The sequence below is a fragment of the Pongo abelii genome, chromosome 1 (genome assembly GCF_028885655.2).
Source record: "Pongo abelii isolate AG06213 chromosome 1, NHGRI_mPonAbe1-v2.0_pri, whole genome shotgun sequence".
NCBI lineage: Eukaryota > Metazoa > Chordata > Mammalia > Primates > Hominidae > Pongo > Pongo abelii.
The window spans coordinates 119,636,381-119,657,800 of NC_071985.2; the positions used below are offsets into that span (position 1 = coordinate 119,636,381).

The 21,420-nt window shown below is 41.2% G+C and overlaps 1 protein-coding gene across 3 annotated transcripts in view; it reads right to left on the reverse strand.

Moving 5' to 3' along the window:
- LRIG2 (leucine rich repeats and immunoglobulin like domains 2) overlaps positions 1–21,420 on the reverse strand; it is a 178,913-nt gene that overhangs the window by 35,318 nt on the left and 122,175 nt on the right. For all 3 annotated transcript variants that reach the window (XM_054529213.1, XM_024234771.3, XM_063718059.1), the window contains exons 2-6: positions 3,472–3,537; positions 1,563–1,637; positions 1,270–1,404; positions 558–701; positions 285–428 (exon numbers count right to left, since the gene is read on the reverse strand). In XM_054529213.1, coding sequence (XP_054385188.1) covers positions 285–428; positions 558–701; positions 1,270–1,404; positions 1,563–1,633 — 494 coding nt within the window. In that variant the 5' untranslated portion in view covers positions 1,634–1,637; positions 3,472–3,537. The remainder of the gene's footprint in view (positions 1–284; positions 429–557; positions 702–1,269; positions 1,405–1,562; positions 1,638–3,471; positions 3,538–21,420) is intronic.

Sequence of the window (21,420 nt, forward strand, 5' to 3'; positions counted from 1 at the left end):
CGAGATCATGCCACTGCACTCCAGCCTGGGCAACAGAGTGAGACTCCGTCTCAAAAAAAAAAAAGAATATAAACTTTTTAGATGAGAAGTTTGTAAGAATTATTTCAAAATTGATCAGTTAGCTAACAAAACTGTAAAGGTTTTTTGTACACTTATTTCACATCAGTGAACAGGGAATGAATGAATGTATCTCTATAATCAGAACAACTACCCTAGCCATTTGACATTGAAAAGTCCCAGACAGACTACTTTCCTAATAATCACCTCTAGTCCCAAGTACTTACAGTTCTTCCATGTTATTCAAGCCAAAAAATGCTCCATCCTTAAGTTTGCTAATTCCATTCCGCTGCATTTTCAAAGATCTTAAGGAGTCAAGCCCTTGGAATGTAAGACCTTCCACAATTTTAATTCTGTTTCTTTTAAGTTCCCTTTAACAAAAATAGTTTTACAGTCAGGAAATTGGTTTGCTAAAATGCTCTAACAGTAATTAAATTAAAAAGAAAAAGACCCTGTAAGAAAAAACTATCTTCTTATAATCCATCTATTTCGTTACTCACAAGAATTGGAGATGAGGCAGCTTGAAGATCTTAGGTGGAATCATGCTAATTCGGTTACGATTTAACTTTACCACTAATAAGGAACTCGATAAATTATCGAAGCAACCAGCCTCCAAGGTGGTTATTCTGTTATTACTTAAATTCCTAAAATAAACAAGATAATAGCAAAAGAAAAAATTTAGTAAAATAAAAATTCTACCACCAGAAAGCTGCCAAAAATCTACGTCTAAGCCCCCAGCTGTGCCACTTAATGCCCATCCACAACTTCACAAATCATTTAACTGCTCTGGTTCTTCATCCACAAAATTAGGAGGCTACCTACTTAATTTAGGTTGTTACAAAACAGCATGTGTGAATATGCTTTGTAAACTGGAAAACACTGGCACACATGCTAATTATCATTATATACGGTAAGCCATTGTTTAACAAATCTCTATTTACCTTTTAGAAAGCTTGGTTCAAAAAAAAACAAAATTGAATCTCAAAATTACCCTTGATATCTACCAATATTTTCTGACAATAGTGCGATCTTTCTTTAGGGGGCTTGTGGGGTGAGCGGGCAAAGCCAAACACCCAATACACCAACTCTAGGTTTGTCTCACATATGCATATAAAACGCACAATAAATAACCAAATATTTTTGAAAAGATAGGTACTGATGAATAATAAACATGTGCTTTAAAGTAAATCTAATTTAATCTGTGTTACTTACAGGTATTTAAGCTGCATGCGAGGAAATGAAGATGTCTTGATTTCTGATATTATATTTGAGCTGAGGTCTAAACTCTCCAAAGCAGAATAAAACTGGAGCGCCTGTGCATTTATTTCTGGGATTATATTATGGACTCTGTAAAACAAACATTATAATGAAGCTGCTGCCACTGATCCACCCCAGGCCACAAAAATGTTAAATAATTAGAATCAACAATATATGTGCTTTAAAAAAAAAAACAACTGTATACTTTTCATAATTTAAGTAAAAAACCTGAAAACTTATTAACTTACAATGAAAGTAGAGTAATATTAGATGTTGGCTCTCCAAAATACGGGATTTCTGTTAGTTCATTGTAATTCATTTTCCTAGGCAAGAGGAAAAACAGATTTAAATGTTTAGTGAGGGAAATATTACCGCTTGGATTCTACCTTCTGGCTAACACATATTCTTTAGAATAGGTGCCAAATTTGAAAAAGAATTATGACTCAGAATGAGTTAGACTAAAATAAAAATGTATTTATTGAGAAATTAGAGGTTTTAATGAGAAATGTATTTTCTTTCTTTTTTTCTTTTTTTTGAGACAGAGTTTCATTCTTTTTGCCCAGGCTGGAGTGTAATGGTACAATCTCGGCTCACTGCAACCTCTGCCTCCTGGGTTCAGGTGATTCTCCTGCCTCAGTCTCCCGAGCATCTGGGATTACAGGCATGCACCATCACGCCTGGCTAATTTTGTATTTTTAGTAGAGACAGGTTTCACCATGTTGGCCATCTCAAACTCCTGACCTCAGGTGATCCGCCCACCTTGGCCTCCCAACGTACTGGGATTACCGGCATAAGCCACCATGCTGGCCAAGAAATGTGTTTTCATAGTGTTGATCTACTATTGATATTAATATCAGAAAGGCTACGAAGTATTTTGCACATTAAATATTGTTAGTTCAAGCAAAGTTCTTTGAATAAGTTGGGTTTATGACAGCTAATTTGAGTCCTTAAACAAAGAAGGCATAATCAGTCCATCCAGATCTCTCTTTCTCTAAATATATATAAACACACGCATACGAATGTATATTTTTTTTCTAAAGCTATACAAATGTTAGAGAGTGTTACTTGAGACCACAGATGAAATTTATCAGCCCACCCAGAGATGGAATCTATGACTAATTTTACAGATAACATAACATGTTGCATCTGATCCCAGCAGCCCTTTAAACAGTTTGTCTCAAATGTTTTAGTAGCAAATCTAATACAATCACATTTCATTAACCTGGTTTTTAGTCACTGAACAACCTCAACAATCTAGAACACAGAAAAGAAACCAGAAGTAAAGACCTTCAGGAAACCAACCAAAGTTACAAAGTCCATGCAATAAAGCTCATGCACTTCCCACTGAAGCATTTTCAGGCCTTTCCTCAGTGCCTACTCTTTCAGCTAACAAACTTGTCAACTGTGTACTCATCCACAACACATTAGAAGCAATGAATCTGGGGCCAGAAGGAGAGAATGCAGAGACAATGAGCATGAAGAAGTTATCCCTGTCAGCAAAGAATTAAAAGGGAAAGTAAATCTCAGGGTTCCGAGGGTGTTAAGTGTAGAGGCAAATAGGCCTATATACCTTAATGGCCGTGCCTCTAGGAATGTAACAATGCTCTAGGAATGTAACAATGCAAAAACTAATATTAATAATATCTTAGAAAACTCCCTCCAAAATTACATAATACATCTCAGTATTAAAGGAAAAACTTTAGTTGTTAAGAGAAAAACTTAATTCTATCAACCATTACATTCTCATACGATATCAAGAATACTCTATTTCATATAAATCTACTTTAGATATGATGCTCCCAATCTTAGATAACATGTCAAGACATTTAAAAAGGTTATACAGTAGAGTTTCACTGGCTGAAAACTTGGCCAAAATCAAAACATATTTACTCTGAAGAGGCGTAAATCTTACTTTTAGCCCCATGAAGGTAAAATATTTCCCCCACAGTCTGCAACTTGAAATCACCAATCCAATGCCAAGACAGTCTGATAATAACAAAGCCAAAGAAAACATTTTAGATTTTCAAATAATTTCTTTTAACTAATTTTTTCCTTCAATTTTTTTATGGCATCTCTGGATTGAACATCCCACAAATCACAATTTATTAAGTTCCCTCAGGAATTTAACATAACTTTAAATAAATAAAAATAACTTACACTTCCTGTAATGTTTTTGATTCCAAGCTGATGTTCCAGTTAGACAACCGATTATGACTCAAATCCCTGAAAGAGGACAAAATATCATTCTTAGTTTAGTGCTGGAAAGTAGACCTACAGAAAAAAAAAGAAACTAAACAGAAATACTAAAAGTTCTCTTGGCCAGGTACAGTGGCTCATGCCTGTAATCCTGGCACTTGGGGAGGCTGAGGCAGGCGAATCACCTGAGGTCAGGAGTTCAAGACTCACCTGGCAAACACCATCTCTACTAAAAATACAAATATTAGCCAGGTGTGGCGGATCATCTGAGGTCAGGAATTCAAGACTCACCTGGTGAAACCCCATCTCTACTAAAAATACAAATATTAGCCAGGTGTGGTGGCACTCGCCTGTAATCCCAGCTACTCGGGAGGCTGAGGCAGGAGAATTACTTGAACCCGGGAGGCAGAGGTTGCAGTGAGCTGAGTTCACGTCACTGCACTCCAGCGTAGGTGACAGAGCGAGACTCCGTCTCAAAAAAAAAAAATTTTTTTTTTTTTTTTTTTTTTTGAGACGGAGTCTCGCTCTGTCGCCCAGGCTGGAGTACAGTGGTGAGATCTTGGCTCACTGCAAGCTCCACCTCCCAGGTTCACGCCATCCTCCTGCCTCAGCCTCCCGAGTAGCTAGGACTACAGGCGCCCGCCACCACACCCGGCTAATTTTTTTGTATTTTTAGTAGAGACAGGGTTTCGCCGTGTTAGCCAGGATGGTCTCGATCGCCTGACCTCGTGATCTGGCCATCTCAGCCTCCCAAAGTGCTGGGTATACAAGCATAAGCCACCACACCCAGCCAAAAAAAATTTTTTAATAAAAAAAAAAAATAGAAGTCCTCTTAAATGTCAATTTGAGTAGTATAGACAAACAAGAATGTTTATAAAGGATTAATAAAAATGTATCTGAATTTCAAAATAGCTATTTTACTTTACGTGTGTGTGTATTTATATATGTGTGTGTAGCTTCCGAGTTTGGGAATACATTCACATGGTCCAATAATCAAAAAGTGTAAAAAGTCTCCCACTTTTGTCTCCAGCCACCCAATTCCCCTTCCCAGTAACAACAAATGAAAATATGCCATTTCTTGTGCAGACTTCTGGATATTTTATGCACGTACAGCAAATTTTTACAGAAATGACAGAAGAATTTACACATTATTTTGCCCCTTGCTTTTTTCACTCAATAATACATCTTAGATCATTCCATAGCAGTATTTAGAGAGTTTCTTTATTCCCTGTAGTGATTATGTATTAAGCCTTAACTGTAAATACATTTGAAGATATATTTCGCAAGTCAAAATGGTGAGCTTCTAAATTAAAATTGAAGTTGACCACATCCTTGATAGGGATGTGGTCTTCCTTTAAAAAAAAAAAAAAGACCAGGCATGGTGGCTCACGCCTGTAATCCCAGCACTTTGGGAGGCCAAGGCAGGTGGATCACCCGAGGTCAGGAGTTCAAGACCAGCCTGGCCAACGTAGTGAAATCCGTCTCTACTAAAAATACAAAAAAAATTAGCCAGGCGTGGTGGCACGCACCTGTAATCCCAGCTACTTGGGAGGCTGAGGCAGAAGAATCGCTTGAACCCTTGAGGCGGAGGTTGTAGTGAGCCAAGATCGCACCACTGCACTCCAGCCTCGGTGACACAGCAAGACTCTGTCTCCAAAAAAAAAAGCAATCCACCTTCAGGAAGAGGAAATTAATCTCACTCCAAATTATGTTAATAATAATGACGGCATTGGGGGCTAGCATTTATTAAGGCAGGCATTCTTCTATGCACTTGACACATATTAACTGGCTAAATCCCCACAACAATCTTATGAGGCAAATACTTTTAAAATACTCACCTTCCTAATATGGAAACAGGCACAGAAAGATTACTGATTGGCCAATCTAAGGTCACACAACTAATAAAAGTTATAAATCTGAAATTTCATCTCACTTCTAGCAAATACTTTATTAGATACAGTAGACATTTCACTAAAATTAGTCAAGTCTAAATAGTTAAATAGGCTTTAAAAATTCACCTTGATGCTCTGGCATCTTTACAAGGCTGAGGTGGAATGCAGCCCACACAAGCTGTCTGCCTAAAAGATGTACTATATGTTACAATATGGCTAGCAACAGGGACACATTACAGAAACATTACAGATCACTTTATCTGACTATGCCACCATAGGCAGTTGACAGATGCATGCAGCTTTGAATAATGTCTCTATCACATTAGAACAATTTGTTCTCAGCTAGATTCATGCCGGCCCATCTGTAAAAGCTAGCCACTTTCATTTAAGAGCTTAATTTACACCATGACATAACTAAAGCTGTGTGTTAAACCATCACTTTTCCACAACAGTTCTAAAATATTCCAAGATGTCTGGCACAAGGTATCAGCTCAAGGACACTCATGAATGGAGGAGGGTGTCGGAAAATATAAAAGATAAAAATATGAATTCACTACATATAAAAATCTCATATTCAGATACTTCATCCAAGTCACACTTGCTACTAAACAACAAACACATACACTTGTATAAAAATATAAGTGAAAAGATGTTTTGTGTTGTTGTTTTGTGGTGTTCTGACTCAAGGAGAAATTCAACTGTTCTAATTTAAGTTAGATATTCTATATTCTACTCCAAGCTGGTTTGTCTGGCAAATGAAGAGCTAATATCATCTGTGTAGCAGGCTAGCATAATATGATCTAATTTTGTATCTGGTGACTACTATAACTTAGCAGCTTTCCCCTTCCAGATTAAGGGCTTTCATTTTAATCCTAACAGTGTTCATAATGCCTTTCCCAACCCTAAATCTTCCTGGCAATGTAACTTTTGACTGTACTCATCCCATAGAGTTCTCCTACGAATGTCCATAATCATTGACCCACATAATCATTTTTAAAGAAAATAATTATTAAAGAAATCGAAAGCAATAAAATTAAACTCAATTTATACGTTATAAATAACTTAGTATTTGGTATTAGTGAAAACTGTCCAGTGTCCTCTGTTTTGGGAAAGAGTAATTTTCTCCTATCTTTGAAGAACCTATAGGCTTTTCAATGCAACCCAAAGGATACCTGAAATACTTTGCAGCCTCTGTACCAGATAATGTTGTTGAAAGGATATATGCTTTCAAACAGCCTCATAGGTCAGAGCCCCATATAATGAGGCTCTCTAAACCCTTCTAAAACAAACCCACATTTAGTAAGATTAAAAAACACTAAAGGTGAACTGAAATATATTCCCAAAGTAGTACTATCATAGAAAGCAACTAATATACATCAACATCAGTACAAAACTGTAAGAAAATTCAACATCAACTCTACTATTCTCCTTTACTGCGAATGGGTAAATTAGCTTTTACGCCTAATTTCACTCTGGAATTTAATCAAATGACATGCGCACACAGGAGTGCACAGGTATACTCTTGTTCCCCATAAGCATGCCTTTCCTTTTTTTAAAAGTACCTCCCAAAAGACAGAAGACTAAAATATGAAGACTTCAGGACCAGGCGCAGTGGCTCACACCTGTAATCCCAGCACTTTGGGAGGCCGAGGCGGGTGGATCACCTGAGGTCAGGAGTTCGAGACAAGCCTGGCCAGCATGGTGAAACCCCAACTCTACTAAAAATACAAAAATTAGCCAGGCATGGTGGCAGGCACCTGTAATCCCAGCTACTCAGGAGGCTGAGGCAGGAGAATCGCTTGAACCCAGGAGGTGGAGGTTGCAGTGAGCTGCGATCGTGCCACTGCACTCCAGCCTGGGTGACTGAGCTAGAGTCCATCCCAAAAAAAATTAAAAAATTAAAAATAAATAAATAAATGAAGACTTCAAATATCAGATTTAAAACTCTTGTAATACGGATTTGGATGATTTTAAAAATTGAAGTCTCTCACTATTCTTCCCAATGTCCATTAATTCCAGGTGGTTTGCATAATTTTTTTTTAAAAAGCAGGAGTCCTGAAATGGAGAACTCTCTTTCAAACATCCTTAAAATGTACTTAAGAACTTGAAGTAATCTAAAGCTCTGTTGCCTAGGCCGAAATGCAGTGGTGAGATCACACCTCACTGCAGCCTTGACCTCCCAGGCTCAAGCAATGCTCCTACCTCTGTCTCCTTACAGCTGGGACCACAGGCAAATGCCATCAAGCCCAGCTGATTTATTCTGTTTTGTAGAAATGGGGTCTCCCTATGTTGCCCAGGCTGTAAACCTAATGCTTAATAAACTTAACCTAAAGTCTAGCTTTGTAACAGTCTTTCCTTTATTTTCTAACACCACTAATATCTGAATATTTATAGATATGATGACAGAGGAGTAAAGGTCTCTCAGAGGGCCTGATCTCAATGTTGTAAACTCAGTTCCCACTCATGCTAATCTACAGGGATATAGCTGTAATAAATGATGAATTATTAATGTCCTTGATATCATGTGGAGCCAGAGGTGCCATTAAGGTAGTCGTTCAGTACCATCAGGAGTAAATTATTTATAGGATGTACAGAGCAATCACAACAGTTCGAAGAGAAAATCAAGTTCAGCAAGCTAATTGCCACGAAGTCCTACAGCAACAGAAATGGAGGGGTTTTCTTCTGCATAGTCACACATACATCTGAATCATCAACAATTTTGTTTTCAAGAATATGCAGCAATAATAGGCTGAACTGGGAACTTCAGCAACTTCTGACAAAGAGGCCCTTTGTAAAAGTTAAAGCATAAGAAAATACTGTATCTAATATTTTGGGTATGACAGTGCTTCATTTAGCCCGCATAATTTACACTCCCTTTTGTGAATGGAAATCCTTGCCTTGTTAAGAGTGTACCTAGCATAATTTAGTTTTAAAAATAATACTCAGCTGGGCACGGTGGCTCACGCCTGTGATCACAGCACTTTGGGAGGCAGAGGCAGGTGGATCGCCTGAGGTCAGGAGTTCAAGACCAGCCTGGCCAACATGGTAAAACTCCATCTCTACTAAAAATACAAAAAATTAGCCAGGTGTGGTGGTACGTGGCTATAATCCCAGTTACTCAGAGGCTGAGACAGGAGAATCGCTTGAACAGGAGGCGGAGGTTGCAGTGAGCCAAGATGGTGCCACTGCACACCAGCCTGAGCAACAAGAGTGAAACTGTCTCAAAAAAAAAAAAACTCAGGGTTACCATTATAATCAATTACCATACTGTGATTTAACATGCCTATGATCTTGAGTATTCTTGGAGTAAACGGAACTAAACACAAGAATTCTAAAACAACTCTGAAAATTGTCTCCTCTTGTAAGTTGGCTTTTCCTCTACAACTAACAGCTTTACACTAAAAGCTCTCACTTCTTGGAACTTTCAGTCTTCCTTTCTGTAACAGGCTACTTAACTTTTTACAAAATTTGTTTCTAATCAATTGTCATAGGCTAGGAGACCCCAGCTCCTGTTAGAACTATCTGAATTAGGAGTAAATGAGATCTGAGTCTTTTCTGTGAATAAATGCTTCCTGGAAGCATTTTTGCTTTGTGGTTGAACTAGAAATGGCTAGCTATATTGGATAAACATTAGGTAAAGATCTTCAGGATAGGCCGGGCACAGTGGTTCACGCCTATAATCCCAGCACTTTGGGATGCTGAGGCTGGCGGATCACGAGGTCAGGAGATCGAGACCATCCTGGCTAACATGGTGAAACCCCATCTCTACTAAAAATACAAAAAATTAGCCAGCGTGGTGGCGGGCACCTGCAGTCCCAGCTACTTGGGAGGCTGAGGCAGGAGAATGGCGTGAACCCGGGAGACAGAGCTTGCAGTGAGCAGAGATCGGGCCACTGCACTCCAGTCTGGGTGACAGAGCGAGACTCCGTCTCAAAAAAAAAAAAAAAAAAAAAAAGATCTTCAGGATAAATAAGATTGTATTATAGCTTGAAGCATAAAGCTGTTCCAAATTAAACTTTCTATATTTCATTTGCGCTGCTTATTTGTAATACACCATACAATACTTTTTATATGAATTTTAAGTCAGAGGTGCTGGACATGGTGGCCCACACCTGTAATCCCAGCACTTTGGGAGACCAAGGTGGAAGGATCGCTTGAGGCCAGGAGTTCAAGGCCAGCTTGGGCAACATAGTGAGACCTCATCTCAATAAAAAATAAAAATTAGGTGGCCATGGTGGCACACACCTGTAGTCCCAGCTACTCAGGAGGCCGAGAGGGGAGGATCGCTTGAGCCCAGGAGTTTGAGGTTACAGTGAGCTATGCTCACCAGCCTTGGTGACAGAGGGAGACCTTGTCTCCAAAAAGAGAAAACAAGTTAGAAGTAGTATGAAGATAGGAACATTCATTTCAAGAATAAGGGGCATGTTTTATTTTCTTCCTTTATCTTTCCTTGAGGTTTTTTGTTTGTTTTTGTTTTTTTTGAGATGGAATTTTGCTCTTGTTGCCCAGGCTGGAGTGCAATGGCGCGATCTCGGCTCACTGCAACCTCCACCTCCCGGGTTCAAGTGATTCTTCTGCCTCAGCCTCCCGAGTAGCTGGGATTACAGGCATGCTCCACCACGTCAGCTAATTTTGCATTTTTAGTAGAGCTGGCATTTCACCATGTTGGTCAGGCTGGTCTCGAACTCCTGACCTGTGATCCACCTGCCTCAGCCTCCCAAATTGCTGGGATTATAGGCGTAAGCCACCGCACCCAGCTCCTTGAGTTCTTAATAATTAAAAATATTGTTTTACTAGGGAATGTAACAACAATAAAAAAACAGAAAATATTAATTCTACAGATACATTTAAAAATACAATCTTAGCATGCCCAGTTTTGGGACATTGGGCAAGTCACTGAACCTCAACTTCAGTCTCTTCTACAGTAAAATAAGAGTATTAGTACCACGCTTACCAGATTGCTTAGAAGATTAAAAGAATATATGTAAAAAGAATATAAAACCTTAATTGGGACTACTCCCCTAATTAACTTATTGAAATAGTAATCTAAATATTGCTTCTGAATCCTAATTTTCTGAGAGATGCCGGTAACAAGTCAGCTCATCAAAGATTTGGTCAAATTACTGGAGTATGTATATACATCATAAAATTTGATGTTTCAGAATTACCCAGTGACACCATTTCTAAGAATCTACTCTGTATATATACCTATAGTTATGAAAAGATATCTACCAGGAAATTACTATAATAACAAAATCATAAAAAGAAACCTATATGCTTATCAAGATGAGATCAGCTAAATAATTTATGCAAGTCCCATACAATGGAATTATCTGCGGTCAATAAAAACAGTAATACAGAGAGTTACACACATAGTATGGTTTTGTGTGCTTTTAAAGAAAAGGAAAAAAAGATAGATGTATGTGTAAAACTTTGGAAGCAATCCAGGAAACAATTAACAGTGAATTTTCTTTAGGTAAGACAAAGGAACTTGTTACTGTTCCACTTTAAATGTTTTGTACCATTTTAATAGTTTATCATGGGCTCCAGCCTGGCCAACATGGTGAAATCCTGTCTCTGCTGAAAATACAAAAATTAGCTGGACATGGTGGTACAAGTCTGTAATCCCAGCTACTTGGGAGGCTGAGGCAGGGGAATTGCTCGAACCTGGGCGACAGAGGTTGCAGTGAGCTGAGATCACGCCACTGCACTCCAGCCTGGGTAACAGAGTGAGACTCAATCTCAAAAAAAAAAAAAAAAAAAAAAAAAAAAATGCCAAGTGTGTAGTCCCAGCACTTTGGGAAGCCGAAGCAGGTGGATCACCAGGTCAGGAGTTCAAGACCAGCCTGGCCAAGATGGTGAAACCTCGTCTCTACTAAAAATACAAAAATTAGCTGGGTGTGGTGGCAGACACCTGTAATCCCAGCTACTCAGGAGGCTGAGGAAGGAGAATCGCTTGAACCCAGGGAGCAGAGGTTGCAGTGAGCCGAGATCGTGCCACTGCACTCCAGCCTGGGCAGCAGAGTGAGACTCCGTCTCCAAAAACAAACAAAAAAAAATTTACCATGGGTATTAATTTATTTAAATATATCTTTAACCTAGAATGTACCAGGAAATAAGATTTTATTTTTCAAGACAGGGTCTCACTCTGTTGCCCAGGCTGAGTGCAGTGGCTTGATCATGGCTCACCTTAACCCCCAGGCTCAAACAATTCTGCCACCTCAGCTTCCCAAGTACCTGGGACTACAGCCATGTGCCACTGCACCCAGCTAATTTTTTATTTCTTTTTTTTTTTTTTGAGACAAGAGTCACGCTCTGTCACCCAGGTGGAGTGCAGTGGCGCGATCTCGGCTCACTGCAAGCTCTGCCTATCGGGTTCATGCCATTCTCCTGCCTCACCCTCCTGAGTAGCTGGGACTGCAGGCGCCCGCCACCACGCCCGGCTAATTTTTTTTTTTTGTATTTTTTTGTATTTTTAGTAGAGACGGGGTTTCACCGTGTTAGCCAGGATGATTTTTTTATTTCTTGTAGAGACAGGGTCTCGTTATGTTGCCCAGGCTGGTTCCAAAATCCTGGACTCAAGCATTCCTCCTTCCTCAGCTTCCCAAAGTGCTGGGATTACAGGCATGAGCCACCACACACAACCAGAAATAAGATTTTAATTTTGTTACTTTTCTGAGATTGGAATTCTTCCTACCAAATGTTTTCAGAATAATACCATAAATTGACCAAATCTGGTTAATTATGACACTTGACAAGGAACAAGAAAAACTTACCAACTCCACGTCATTTTGCCTTCCTAATCAGTAAGCTACCTCAGAAAGATAGTGAAAAATACAAATATACTAGACTGTTTTTTTAGACTGATGTATGAAATCGTAAATTCCACTTTAGAACCTAGTGTCTGGCTTTCAAATTTCAAATGAACAGAGCTGAATTTTTAGTGAGCAGTACAAAACCATGGAATACCACTCCTATCCATGTTTTTAATATCTGTCTTTCCTGCCCCCATTTAGAATAATAGTTCAGTAATAGTGGAACAGAGGTTTCTGCTTATATATGAAAATATGCAGAAAGCTGGCTAGGCATGGTGGCTCACACCTGTAATCACAGCACTTTGGGAGGCCCAGGCTGGCAGATCAACTGAGGTCAGGAGTTCAAGACCAGCCTGGCCAACATGATGAAACCCTATCTCTACTAAAACTACCAAAAATTAGCCAGGCATAGTGGCGGGCGCCTGTAATCCCTGCTACTCAGGAGGCTGAGACAGGAGAATCGCTTGGACCCGGGAGGTGGAGGCTGCAGTGAGCTGAGATGGTGCCATTGCACTCCAGCCTGGGCAACAAGAATGAAACTCTGTCTCAAAAAAAAAAAAAAAAAAAACAAGAAAATATGCAGAAAGCTATGACATTTTCCATCACTACTAGTGAGCACTTTTTAGGTACCAGCATTTTCTAGGTTCATATCTTTGTATCAAACTACTTATATCTTACAATTATTACGTTATTGTAAAGATTTTTTTTTTTTTGAGACAAAGTTTCGCTCTTTTGCCCAGGCTAGAGTACAGTGGCGCAATCTCGGCTCACTGCAACCTCCACCTTCTGGGTTCAAGCGATTCTCCTGCCTCAGCCTCCTACTGGGATTACAGGCACCAGCCACCACACCCAGCTAATTTTTTTGTATTCTTGTTTTAGTAGAGACAGGGTTTCACCACGTTGGCCAGGCTAGTCTGGAACTCCTGACCTCACGTGATCCACCCGCCTTGGCCTCCCAAAGTACTGGGATTAACAGGCGTGAGCCACCACGCCCGGCCCTATTGTAAAGATTTTTAGAAGTTATTCGAGAATAAAATAAGTCATCTTATCACTTATATTATTGGTAAAGAAGGTTTAATCAAAGCCAAGCATCAATCGGGTTTCTTATTATTAATGTAATCCACCATTCCTTAATGCCTATGTAGTTTAACCTGGCACCAAGTATAATATCTCCTCAAATAAGCACACTATGCTCAGGGTTGGCTATGCTTTTCCTGCTGCAACCTACCAAGATTTTGATTACAGAAGAAAGTTCTTATAGTGATTCTGAAATAGATACGTAAAAATATGTAAGAGAAGCCTAAAATTAAGAAACATTTAGCTGGCCGCAGTGGCTCACACCTGTAATCCCAGCACTTTGGGAGGCCAAGGCAGGCAGATCATCTGAGGTCAGAAGTTCAGGACCAGCCTGACCAACATGAAGAAACCCCATCTCTACTAAAAATACAAAATTAGCCAGGCATGGTGGCACATGACTGTAATCCCAGGTACTTGGGAGGCGGAAGCAGGAGAATCACTTGAACCCGGGAGGCGGAGGTTGCGGTGAGCCAAGATCCCACCATTGCACTCCAGCCTGGGCAACAAGAATGAAACTCTGTCTCAAAAAAACAAACAAACAAAAAAACAAGAATTTAGTTACAAGTTGAATTACACCACACTTCACTATTGTTCCTCTGTTAATGGTTTAACTTTAAAACTGCTAATCACTGCTAGTTATTCTGGCAATTATTCTGCCAGTTATTTGTTACAAATAACATAATTACAGTCTTTTTTGGGAAAGGCTGAGGAAGGGCAAAAGGAGAAGAGATAAAGAATACAAATATCTTAAAAAACTGGTTTACAACAAAGTAAAGATCAATTAACTATTCCATTCTCCAGGTTTTTCTGCCAAACATGAAATCAATAATTTGGATAGAGTGTAATTACTTAAATTGCTTTTATTTTTTATTTGCACCAACTGAATATTGTAACCTTTTTCATGACTGAAATAATACAGAATAAATGTGTTGAGTCATTTTCTCTAGCGTAGGAAATATAAGAATGCTTTCAGAGTATTTCTAAAAAACATTTTGCTAAGCCTTTACTTAATATGATATGATCTTTTCTCAACTGGTTAAATGCCAGTTTTCCATTAGGATTGAAAGACCTTTAAAGAATAAAGCATATAAAATGTCATGGATCTAAGATGAAGGAAATGTATTTTCTAGCATTAGGAAACCAAGTGATTATCTTAATATACAAGTAATCCTTTGATTACTCATGTGCTGATTTTATTTGTTTTACATTGGAAAATGCAAAACATTTTTAATATAATGAAACATAATTAGGACATTAATCTCTATAAAAATAAACGGGTCATTCAGAGCAGAAAATAATTTTAAAGAATTAAGTATGCCGGGCACCGTGGCTCACGCCTGTAATCCCAGCACTTTGGGAGGCCGAGACAGGTGGATCATGAGGTCAGGAGATCGAGACGATCCTGGCTAACACGGTGAAACCCCATCTCTACTAAAAATATAAAAAATTAGCTGGGCATGGTGGCGGGTGCCTGTAGGCCCAGCTACTCGGAAGGCTGAGGCAGGAGAATGGCGTGAACCCGGGAGGCAGAGGTTGCAGTGAGCCGAGATTGCGCCACTGCACTGTAGCCTAGGTGACAGAATGAGACTCTGTCTCAGAAAAAAAAAAAAAAAAAGAATTAAGTAAAGCACAGATTTCCTCAACTAATATTCAATAAGCAAAAATTGCTTATGGTTCAGTGGTTCTCCATCATGGCTGCACATTAGCCTCACTAGGGAAGATTAATATTGATAGTTAAGTCCCACCCCAGACTAAACAAATCAGAGAATCACTAGGATAAGGCCAATGTTTTTATTTTTATTATTATTATACTTCAAGTTCTAGGGTACATGTGCACAACGTGCAGGTTTGTTACATATGTATACATGTGCCACGCTGGTGTGCTGCATCCATTAACTTGTCATTTACATTAGGTGTATCTCTTAATGCTATCCCTTCCCCCTCCCCCAACCCCACAACAGGCCCTGGTGTGTGATGTTCCCCACCCTGTGTCCAAGTGTATTCAACAATGGTATTTTGTAAAAGCTCTCCAAGCAACAGTCTAACGTACAAGTGGGGCTGAGAACATTACTAGTCCAGAAATCCATCTAATAACCCAAAGCCTGATGGGAAGAGGATGTTCCGAGTTCACGAGATCTGGTGGCTTAAAAGTGTGCAGCTGGCCGGGCACAGTGGCTCACACCTGTAATCCCAGCACTTTGGAAAGCCAGGGCAGGTGGATCACCTGAGGTCTGGAGTTCGAGACTAGCCTGGCCAACATGGAGAAACCCCATCCCTACTAAAAATATAAAAATTAGCCGGGTGTGGTAGCACGTGCCTGTAATCCCAGCTACTCGGGAGGCTGAGGCAGGAGAATCGCTTAAACCCAGGAGGCGGAGGTTACAATGAGCCAAGATGGCGCCACTGCACTCGAGCCTGGGCAACAGAGCAAGACTCCGTCTCAAAAAAAAAAAAAAAGTGAGCAGCCAGGCGCAGTGGCTCATGCCTATAATCCCAGCTCTTTGGGAGGCCGAGGTGGGCAGATTACTAGAGTTCAGGAGTTCCAGACCTAGGAGACTCCATATCAAAAAAAAAAAAAAAAAAAAAGTGTGCAGTAGCCAGGTATGGTGCCTCATATCTATAATGCCAGTAATTAGAAGGCTGAAGCAGGCAGACTGCTTGAGCCCCAGAGTTCAAGACCAGCCTGGGCAACATGGCGAGACCCTGTCTCTACAAAAACTACACAAAATTAGCCAGGCATGGTGGCACACATCTGTAGTCCCAGCTACTTGGAAGGCTGAGGTGGGATGATCCTCTAAGCCCAGGGAGGTTGAGGCTGCAGTGAGCCATGATTGCACCACTGAACTCCAGCCTGGGCGTGGTGGCTCATGCCTGTAATCCCATCACTTTGGGAAGCCAAGGTAGGTGGATCACCTGAGGTGAGGAGTTTGAGACCAGTCTGGCCAACATGGCAAAACCCCAACTCTACTAAAAATATAAAATCATTAGCCAGGCATGGTGGCAGGCACCTGTAATCCCAGCTCCTCAGCAGGCTGAGACAGGAGAATTGCTTGAAACCAGGAGGCGGAGGTTGCAGTGAGCCAAGATCTCACCACTGCACTCCAGCCTGGGCAACAGAGAGAGACTGTCTCAAATAAATAAACAAATAAATAAGAGAGAGAGAGAGACTCTGTCTCTAAATAAATAAATAAATAGCGTGACACCTCCCCTACACAACTCTCTCTCACTCCTGCTTCTGCCATGTGAAGTGCCTGCTCCTGCTTCGCCTTTTGCCACGAGTAAAAGCTTCCTGAGGCCTCACCAGAAGCCAAGCTGATGCCAGTGCCACACTTCCTGTACAGCCTACAGAACTGTGAGCCAGTTAAACTTCTTTTCTTTATAAATTACCCAGTCTCATTTAATTGTATATAGCAGTGCAAGAGACTAATACACCAGGGTATAATTGTGTAACAACCAAGCCCAAGTGATCTGTATCAGATCTGTATTAGATCAGATTTCTTAAGGCTCTCTTGTTGTAGATTTTCTTGTTCAGATATCTTACAAACTAACAAAAATGTCTTGAAGATATCACCAGATTTTAAAGGCTCATATTTGCTGTTTACCACTTCCCCAGATACACCAGGATAAAGAAGATAAAATATGTTAAAATCCTTAATACAGTGAAAGCATGGTATATGCTTTGAAATGATTGTTGCAAGTGAAACAGTTCATTGTAACAGTATCATGCAAGCCAGGGGCAAAGTATATTGGATTCTGGAAACATAGCAGCTTTTCCCACGCCTCATCCCCAATTTGTTTTAGGGATTTACTACGTCTTTTATTTACTTAATTTTTTTACTTGGCCACTAATATCCAGTTAAAGTGTTTCTTTTGCAAACTAAAACTGCTGTTTCTGCTACTGTCTAAAAAAGATAATCTTACTATTAAATGAGATTATGTGAGAGACATCCATAATACTTTTGAAGTATCTCAACTTTGGAAATGGGTGACTGGAGGCCGAGCATGGTAGCTCACGCCTGTAATCCAGTACTTAGGGAGGCTGAGGTGGGTGGATCACCTGAGGTCAGGAGTTTCAGACCAGCCTGGCCAACATGGTAAAACCCCATCTCTACTAAAAACACAAAAATCAGACAGGCGTCGTGGCGGGTGCCTGTAATCCCAGCTACTCGGGAGGCTGAGGCAGAATTGCTTGAACCCAGGAGGCAGAGGCTGCACTGAGCTGAAATCACCCCACTGCATTCCAGCCAATCACGAGGTCAAGAGATCGAGACTATCCTGGCCAATATGGTGAAACCCCGTCTCTACTAAAAATACAAAAATTAGCTGGGTATGGTGGCGCGTGCCTGTAGTCCCAGCTACTTGGGCGACAGAGCAGTACTCTGACTCAAAAAATTAAAAAAAAAAATAGAAATGGGTGACCGGTATACAGTTTCAGACCACTAAAAACACCTCCATCTACAGCTGTCAGCCCTAATGACACTGCATGCAACTACTTATTCATTAATATTTAGTAACTGTCTAATGGATGCTGCAAGGCTCTATAAAATCAAAGATAAGAAAAAAATGAAAGGTTACTTATGGATACGTTTTTCTGAATTTTGAGGCAATTAGACGAAACATCCCAGATGCAGAGTCGGATGGGAACCAGAGTTAGTAATAACTTTTTGGGCCAGGCGCAGTGGCTCATGCCTGTAATCCCAGCACTTTGGGAGGCCAAGGTAGGCAGATCACAAGGTCAGGAGTTTGAGGCCAGCCTGGCCAACATGGTGAAACCTCGTCCCTAGTAAAAATACAAAAATTAGCCAGGCGTGTGGTGCATGCCTGTAATCCCAGCTACTCAGGAGGCTGAGGCAGGAGAATCCCTTGAACCCAGGAAGCGGAGGTTGCAGTGAGCCAACATTGCGCCATCGCACTCCAGCCTGGGCAACAAGAGCAAAATTCCGTCTTAAAAAAAAAAAAAAAAAAAAAAAAAAACCTTTCAGTGTTCCCATATGTAGAATTTTTCTTTGTTTAAAAAGATGATTTTGAAATAATTAGCTAAGATAATGCCCTGATTCATTCACAACATTTACTATGGATAATGAGGTACCTTGAAAAGAAATCATATAGTAAGATATTTAAAAGACCAGAAGCAGGCCGGGCACGGTGGCTCACGCCTGTAATCCCAGCACTTTGGGAGGCCGAGACAGGTGGATCATGAGGTCAGGAGATCAAGACCATCCTGGCTAACAAGGTGAAACCCCGTCTCTACTGAAAATACAAAAAATTAGCCGGGCGTGGTGGTGGGTGCCTGTAGTCCCAGCTACTCCAGAGGCTGAGGCAGGAGAATGGCGTGAACCTGGAAGGCAGAGCTTGCAGTGAGCCGAGATTGCGCCACTGCACTCCAGCCTGGGCAAGAGAACGAGACTCCATCTCCAAAAAAAATTAAAAAGACCAGAAGCAAATGAGAATGGGTTGCTTTAACTTGTTTTAAAATTTCTCCTGATAGGCTGGGGGCAGTGGCTCACGCCTGTAATCCCAGCACTTTGGGAGGCCAAAGTGGGCCAATCACGAGGTCAAGAGATCGAGACCATCCTGGCCAACATGGTGAAACCCCGTCTCTACTAAAAATACAAAAATTACCTGGGTGAGGTGGTATGTGCCTGTAGTCCCAGCTACTTGGGAGGCTGAGGCAGGAGAATCGCTTGAACCTGGGAGGCAGAGGTTGCAGCGAGTCGAGATTGTGCCACTGCACTCCAGCCTGGCGACAGAGCAAGACTCCACCTCAAAAAAAAAAAAAAAAAAATTGGGGCCGGGCGCGGTGGCTCACATCTGTAATCCCAGCACTTTGGGAGACTGAGGCAGGTGGATCACGAGGTCAGGAGTTCAAGATCAGTCTGGCCAACATGGTGAAGGCCCGTCTCGACTAAAAATACAAAAACTAGCTAGGCATGGTGGTGGGCACCTGTAATCCCAGCTACTTGGAAGGCTGAAGCAGGATCGCTTGAACTCGGGCGGCAGTGAGCCAAGATTGTGCCACTCTACTCTAGCCTGGGCAACAGAGCGAGACTCTGCCTCAAAAAAATAAAAAAAAAAAATTTCTCCTGATTTCCCTCAAAAGGTATAACCTTTTTTTTTTTTTTTTTGAGATGGAGTCTTCCTCTGTTGCTAGAGTGCAGTGATCTTGGCTCACTACAACCTCTGCCTCCTGGGCTCAAGCGATTCTCCTGCCTCAGCCTCCAGAGTAACTGGGATTACAGGCGCCCGCCACCGCGGCTGGCTAATTTTTGTATTTTTAGTAGAGATGGGGTTTCACCATCTTAGCCAGGCTGATCTCGAACTCCTGACCTCGTGATGTACCCGCCTCCGCCTCCCAAAGTGCTGGGATTACAGGCATGAGCACTGCACCCGGCCATCTGTACCTTTTTTAAAGGGGCTCATTTTCTTTCTCTTTTCTTTTTTTTTTTTTTTTAAAAAATAGGATCTTGCTCTGTCTCCCAGGCTGGAGTGCAGCGGCATGATTTTGGCTCATTACAACCTCTGCCTCCCAGGCTCAAGCAATCCTCCTACCTTAGCCCCCCAAGTAACTGGGACTAGAGGTGTGTACCAGCATACCTGGCTAACTGTTGCACTTTTTTTTACAGAGAGCGGGTTTTGCCACGTTGCCCAGGCTAGTCTTGAACTCCTAGGCTCCAGCGATCAGCCGGCCTCAGCTTCCGAAAGTGCTGGGATTACAGGCGTGAGCCACTGCACCAGGTCACGGGGCTCATTTTCAATTTACTACCTTGTGGTTTAAAGCTATTAAAGTAGATTACCTTCACATTTTAGCTAGATTATCCAACTGCAAGTTACAAAGTTACCTCAAAAAATATTGCTTCCTCTGGCGGGTTGTGGTGGCTCACAACTGTAATCCCAACACTTTGGGAGGCCGAGGTGGGTGGATCACCTGAGGTTGGGAGTTTGAGACCAGCCTGACCAACATGGAGAAACCCCATCTCTACTAAAAATACAAAATTAGCCAGGCGTGGTGGTGCATGCCTGTAATCCCAGCTACTCGGGAGGCTGAGGCAGGAGAAGTGTTTGAACCTGGGAGGTTGCAGTGAGCTGAGATCGGACCATTGCACTCCAGCCCAGGCAACAAGAATGAAACTATTCCGTCTCAAAAAAAAAAAAAAAATGTAGAAAGGAACTGCAAATGATCTGCCCCTTTAGGAAGGAAATACGACATACAGGCAAAGCTATGAAGTTTTTGCTTGACATCACACAAGTTATTGCTAGTGAGCTCATACTCTTTTAAGGGATCAAGACTAAATCCATGGGAGGCCAAGGTGGGTGGATCACCTGAGGTCAGGAGTTCAAGACCAGCCTGGCCAACATGGTGAAACCCCGTCTCTACTAAAAATACAAACATTAGCCTGGCATGGTGGTGGGCACCTGTAATCCCAGCTACTTGGGAGACTAAGGCAGGAGAATCGCTTAAACCCAGGAGGCAGGGGTTGCAGTGAACCAAGATCCCACCACTGCACTCTAGCCTGGGCAACACAGCAAGACTCCATCTGAAAAAAAAAAAGACTAAATCCACATGTTAATGGTGAAAACATAAAGACACATGCACATGTATGTTTACTGCGGCACTATTCACAATAGCAAAGACTTGGAACCAACCCAAATGTCCATCAATGATAGACTGGATTAAGAAAATGTGGCACATATACACCATGGAATACTATGCAGCCATAAAAAAGGATGAGTTCATATCCTTTGTAGGGACATGGATGAAACTGGAAACCATCATTCTCAGCAAACTATTGCAAGGACAAAAAACCAAACACCACATGTTCTCACTCATAGGTGGGAATTGAACAATGAGAACACCTGGATACAGGAAGGGGAACATCACACATCGGGGCCTGTCATGGGGTAGGGGGAGGGGGGAAGGAAAGCATTAAGAGATATACCTAATGTAAATGACGAGTTAATGGGTGCAGCACACCAACATGGCACATGTATACATATGTAACAAACCTGCAAGTTGTGCACATGTACCCTAGAACTTAAAGTATAATAAATAAATAAATAAATAAAACAGTGAAAACATTTTGCCAGGGTTACAAAATAGCTACAGAGGTTGAAGCTCAAGTCACACA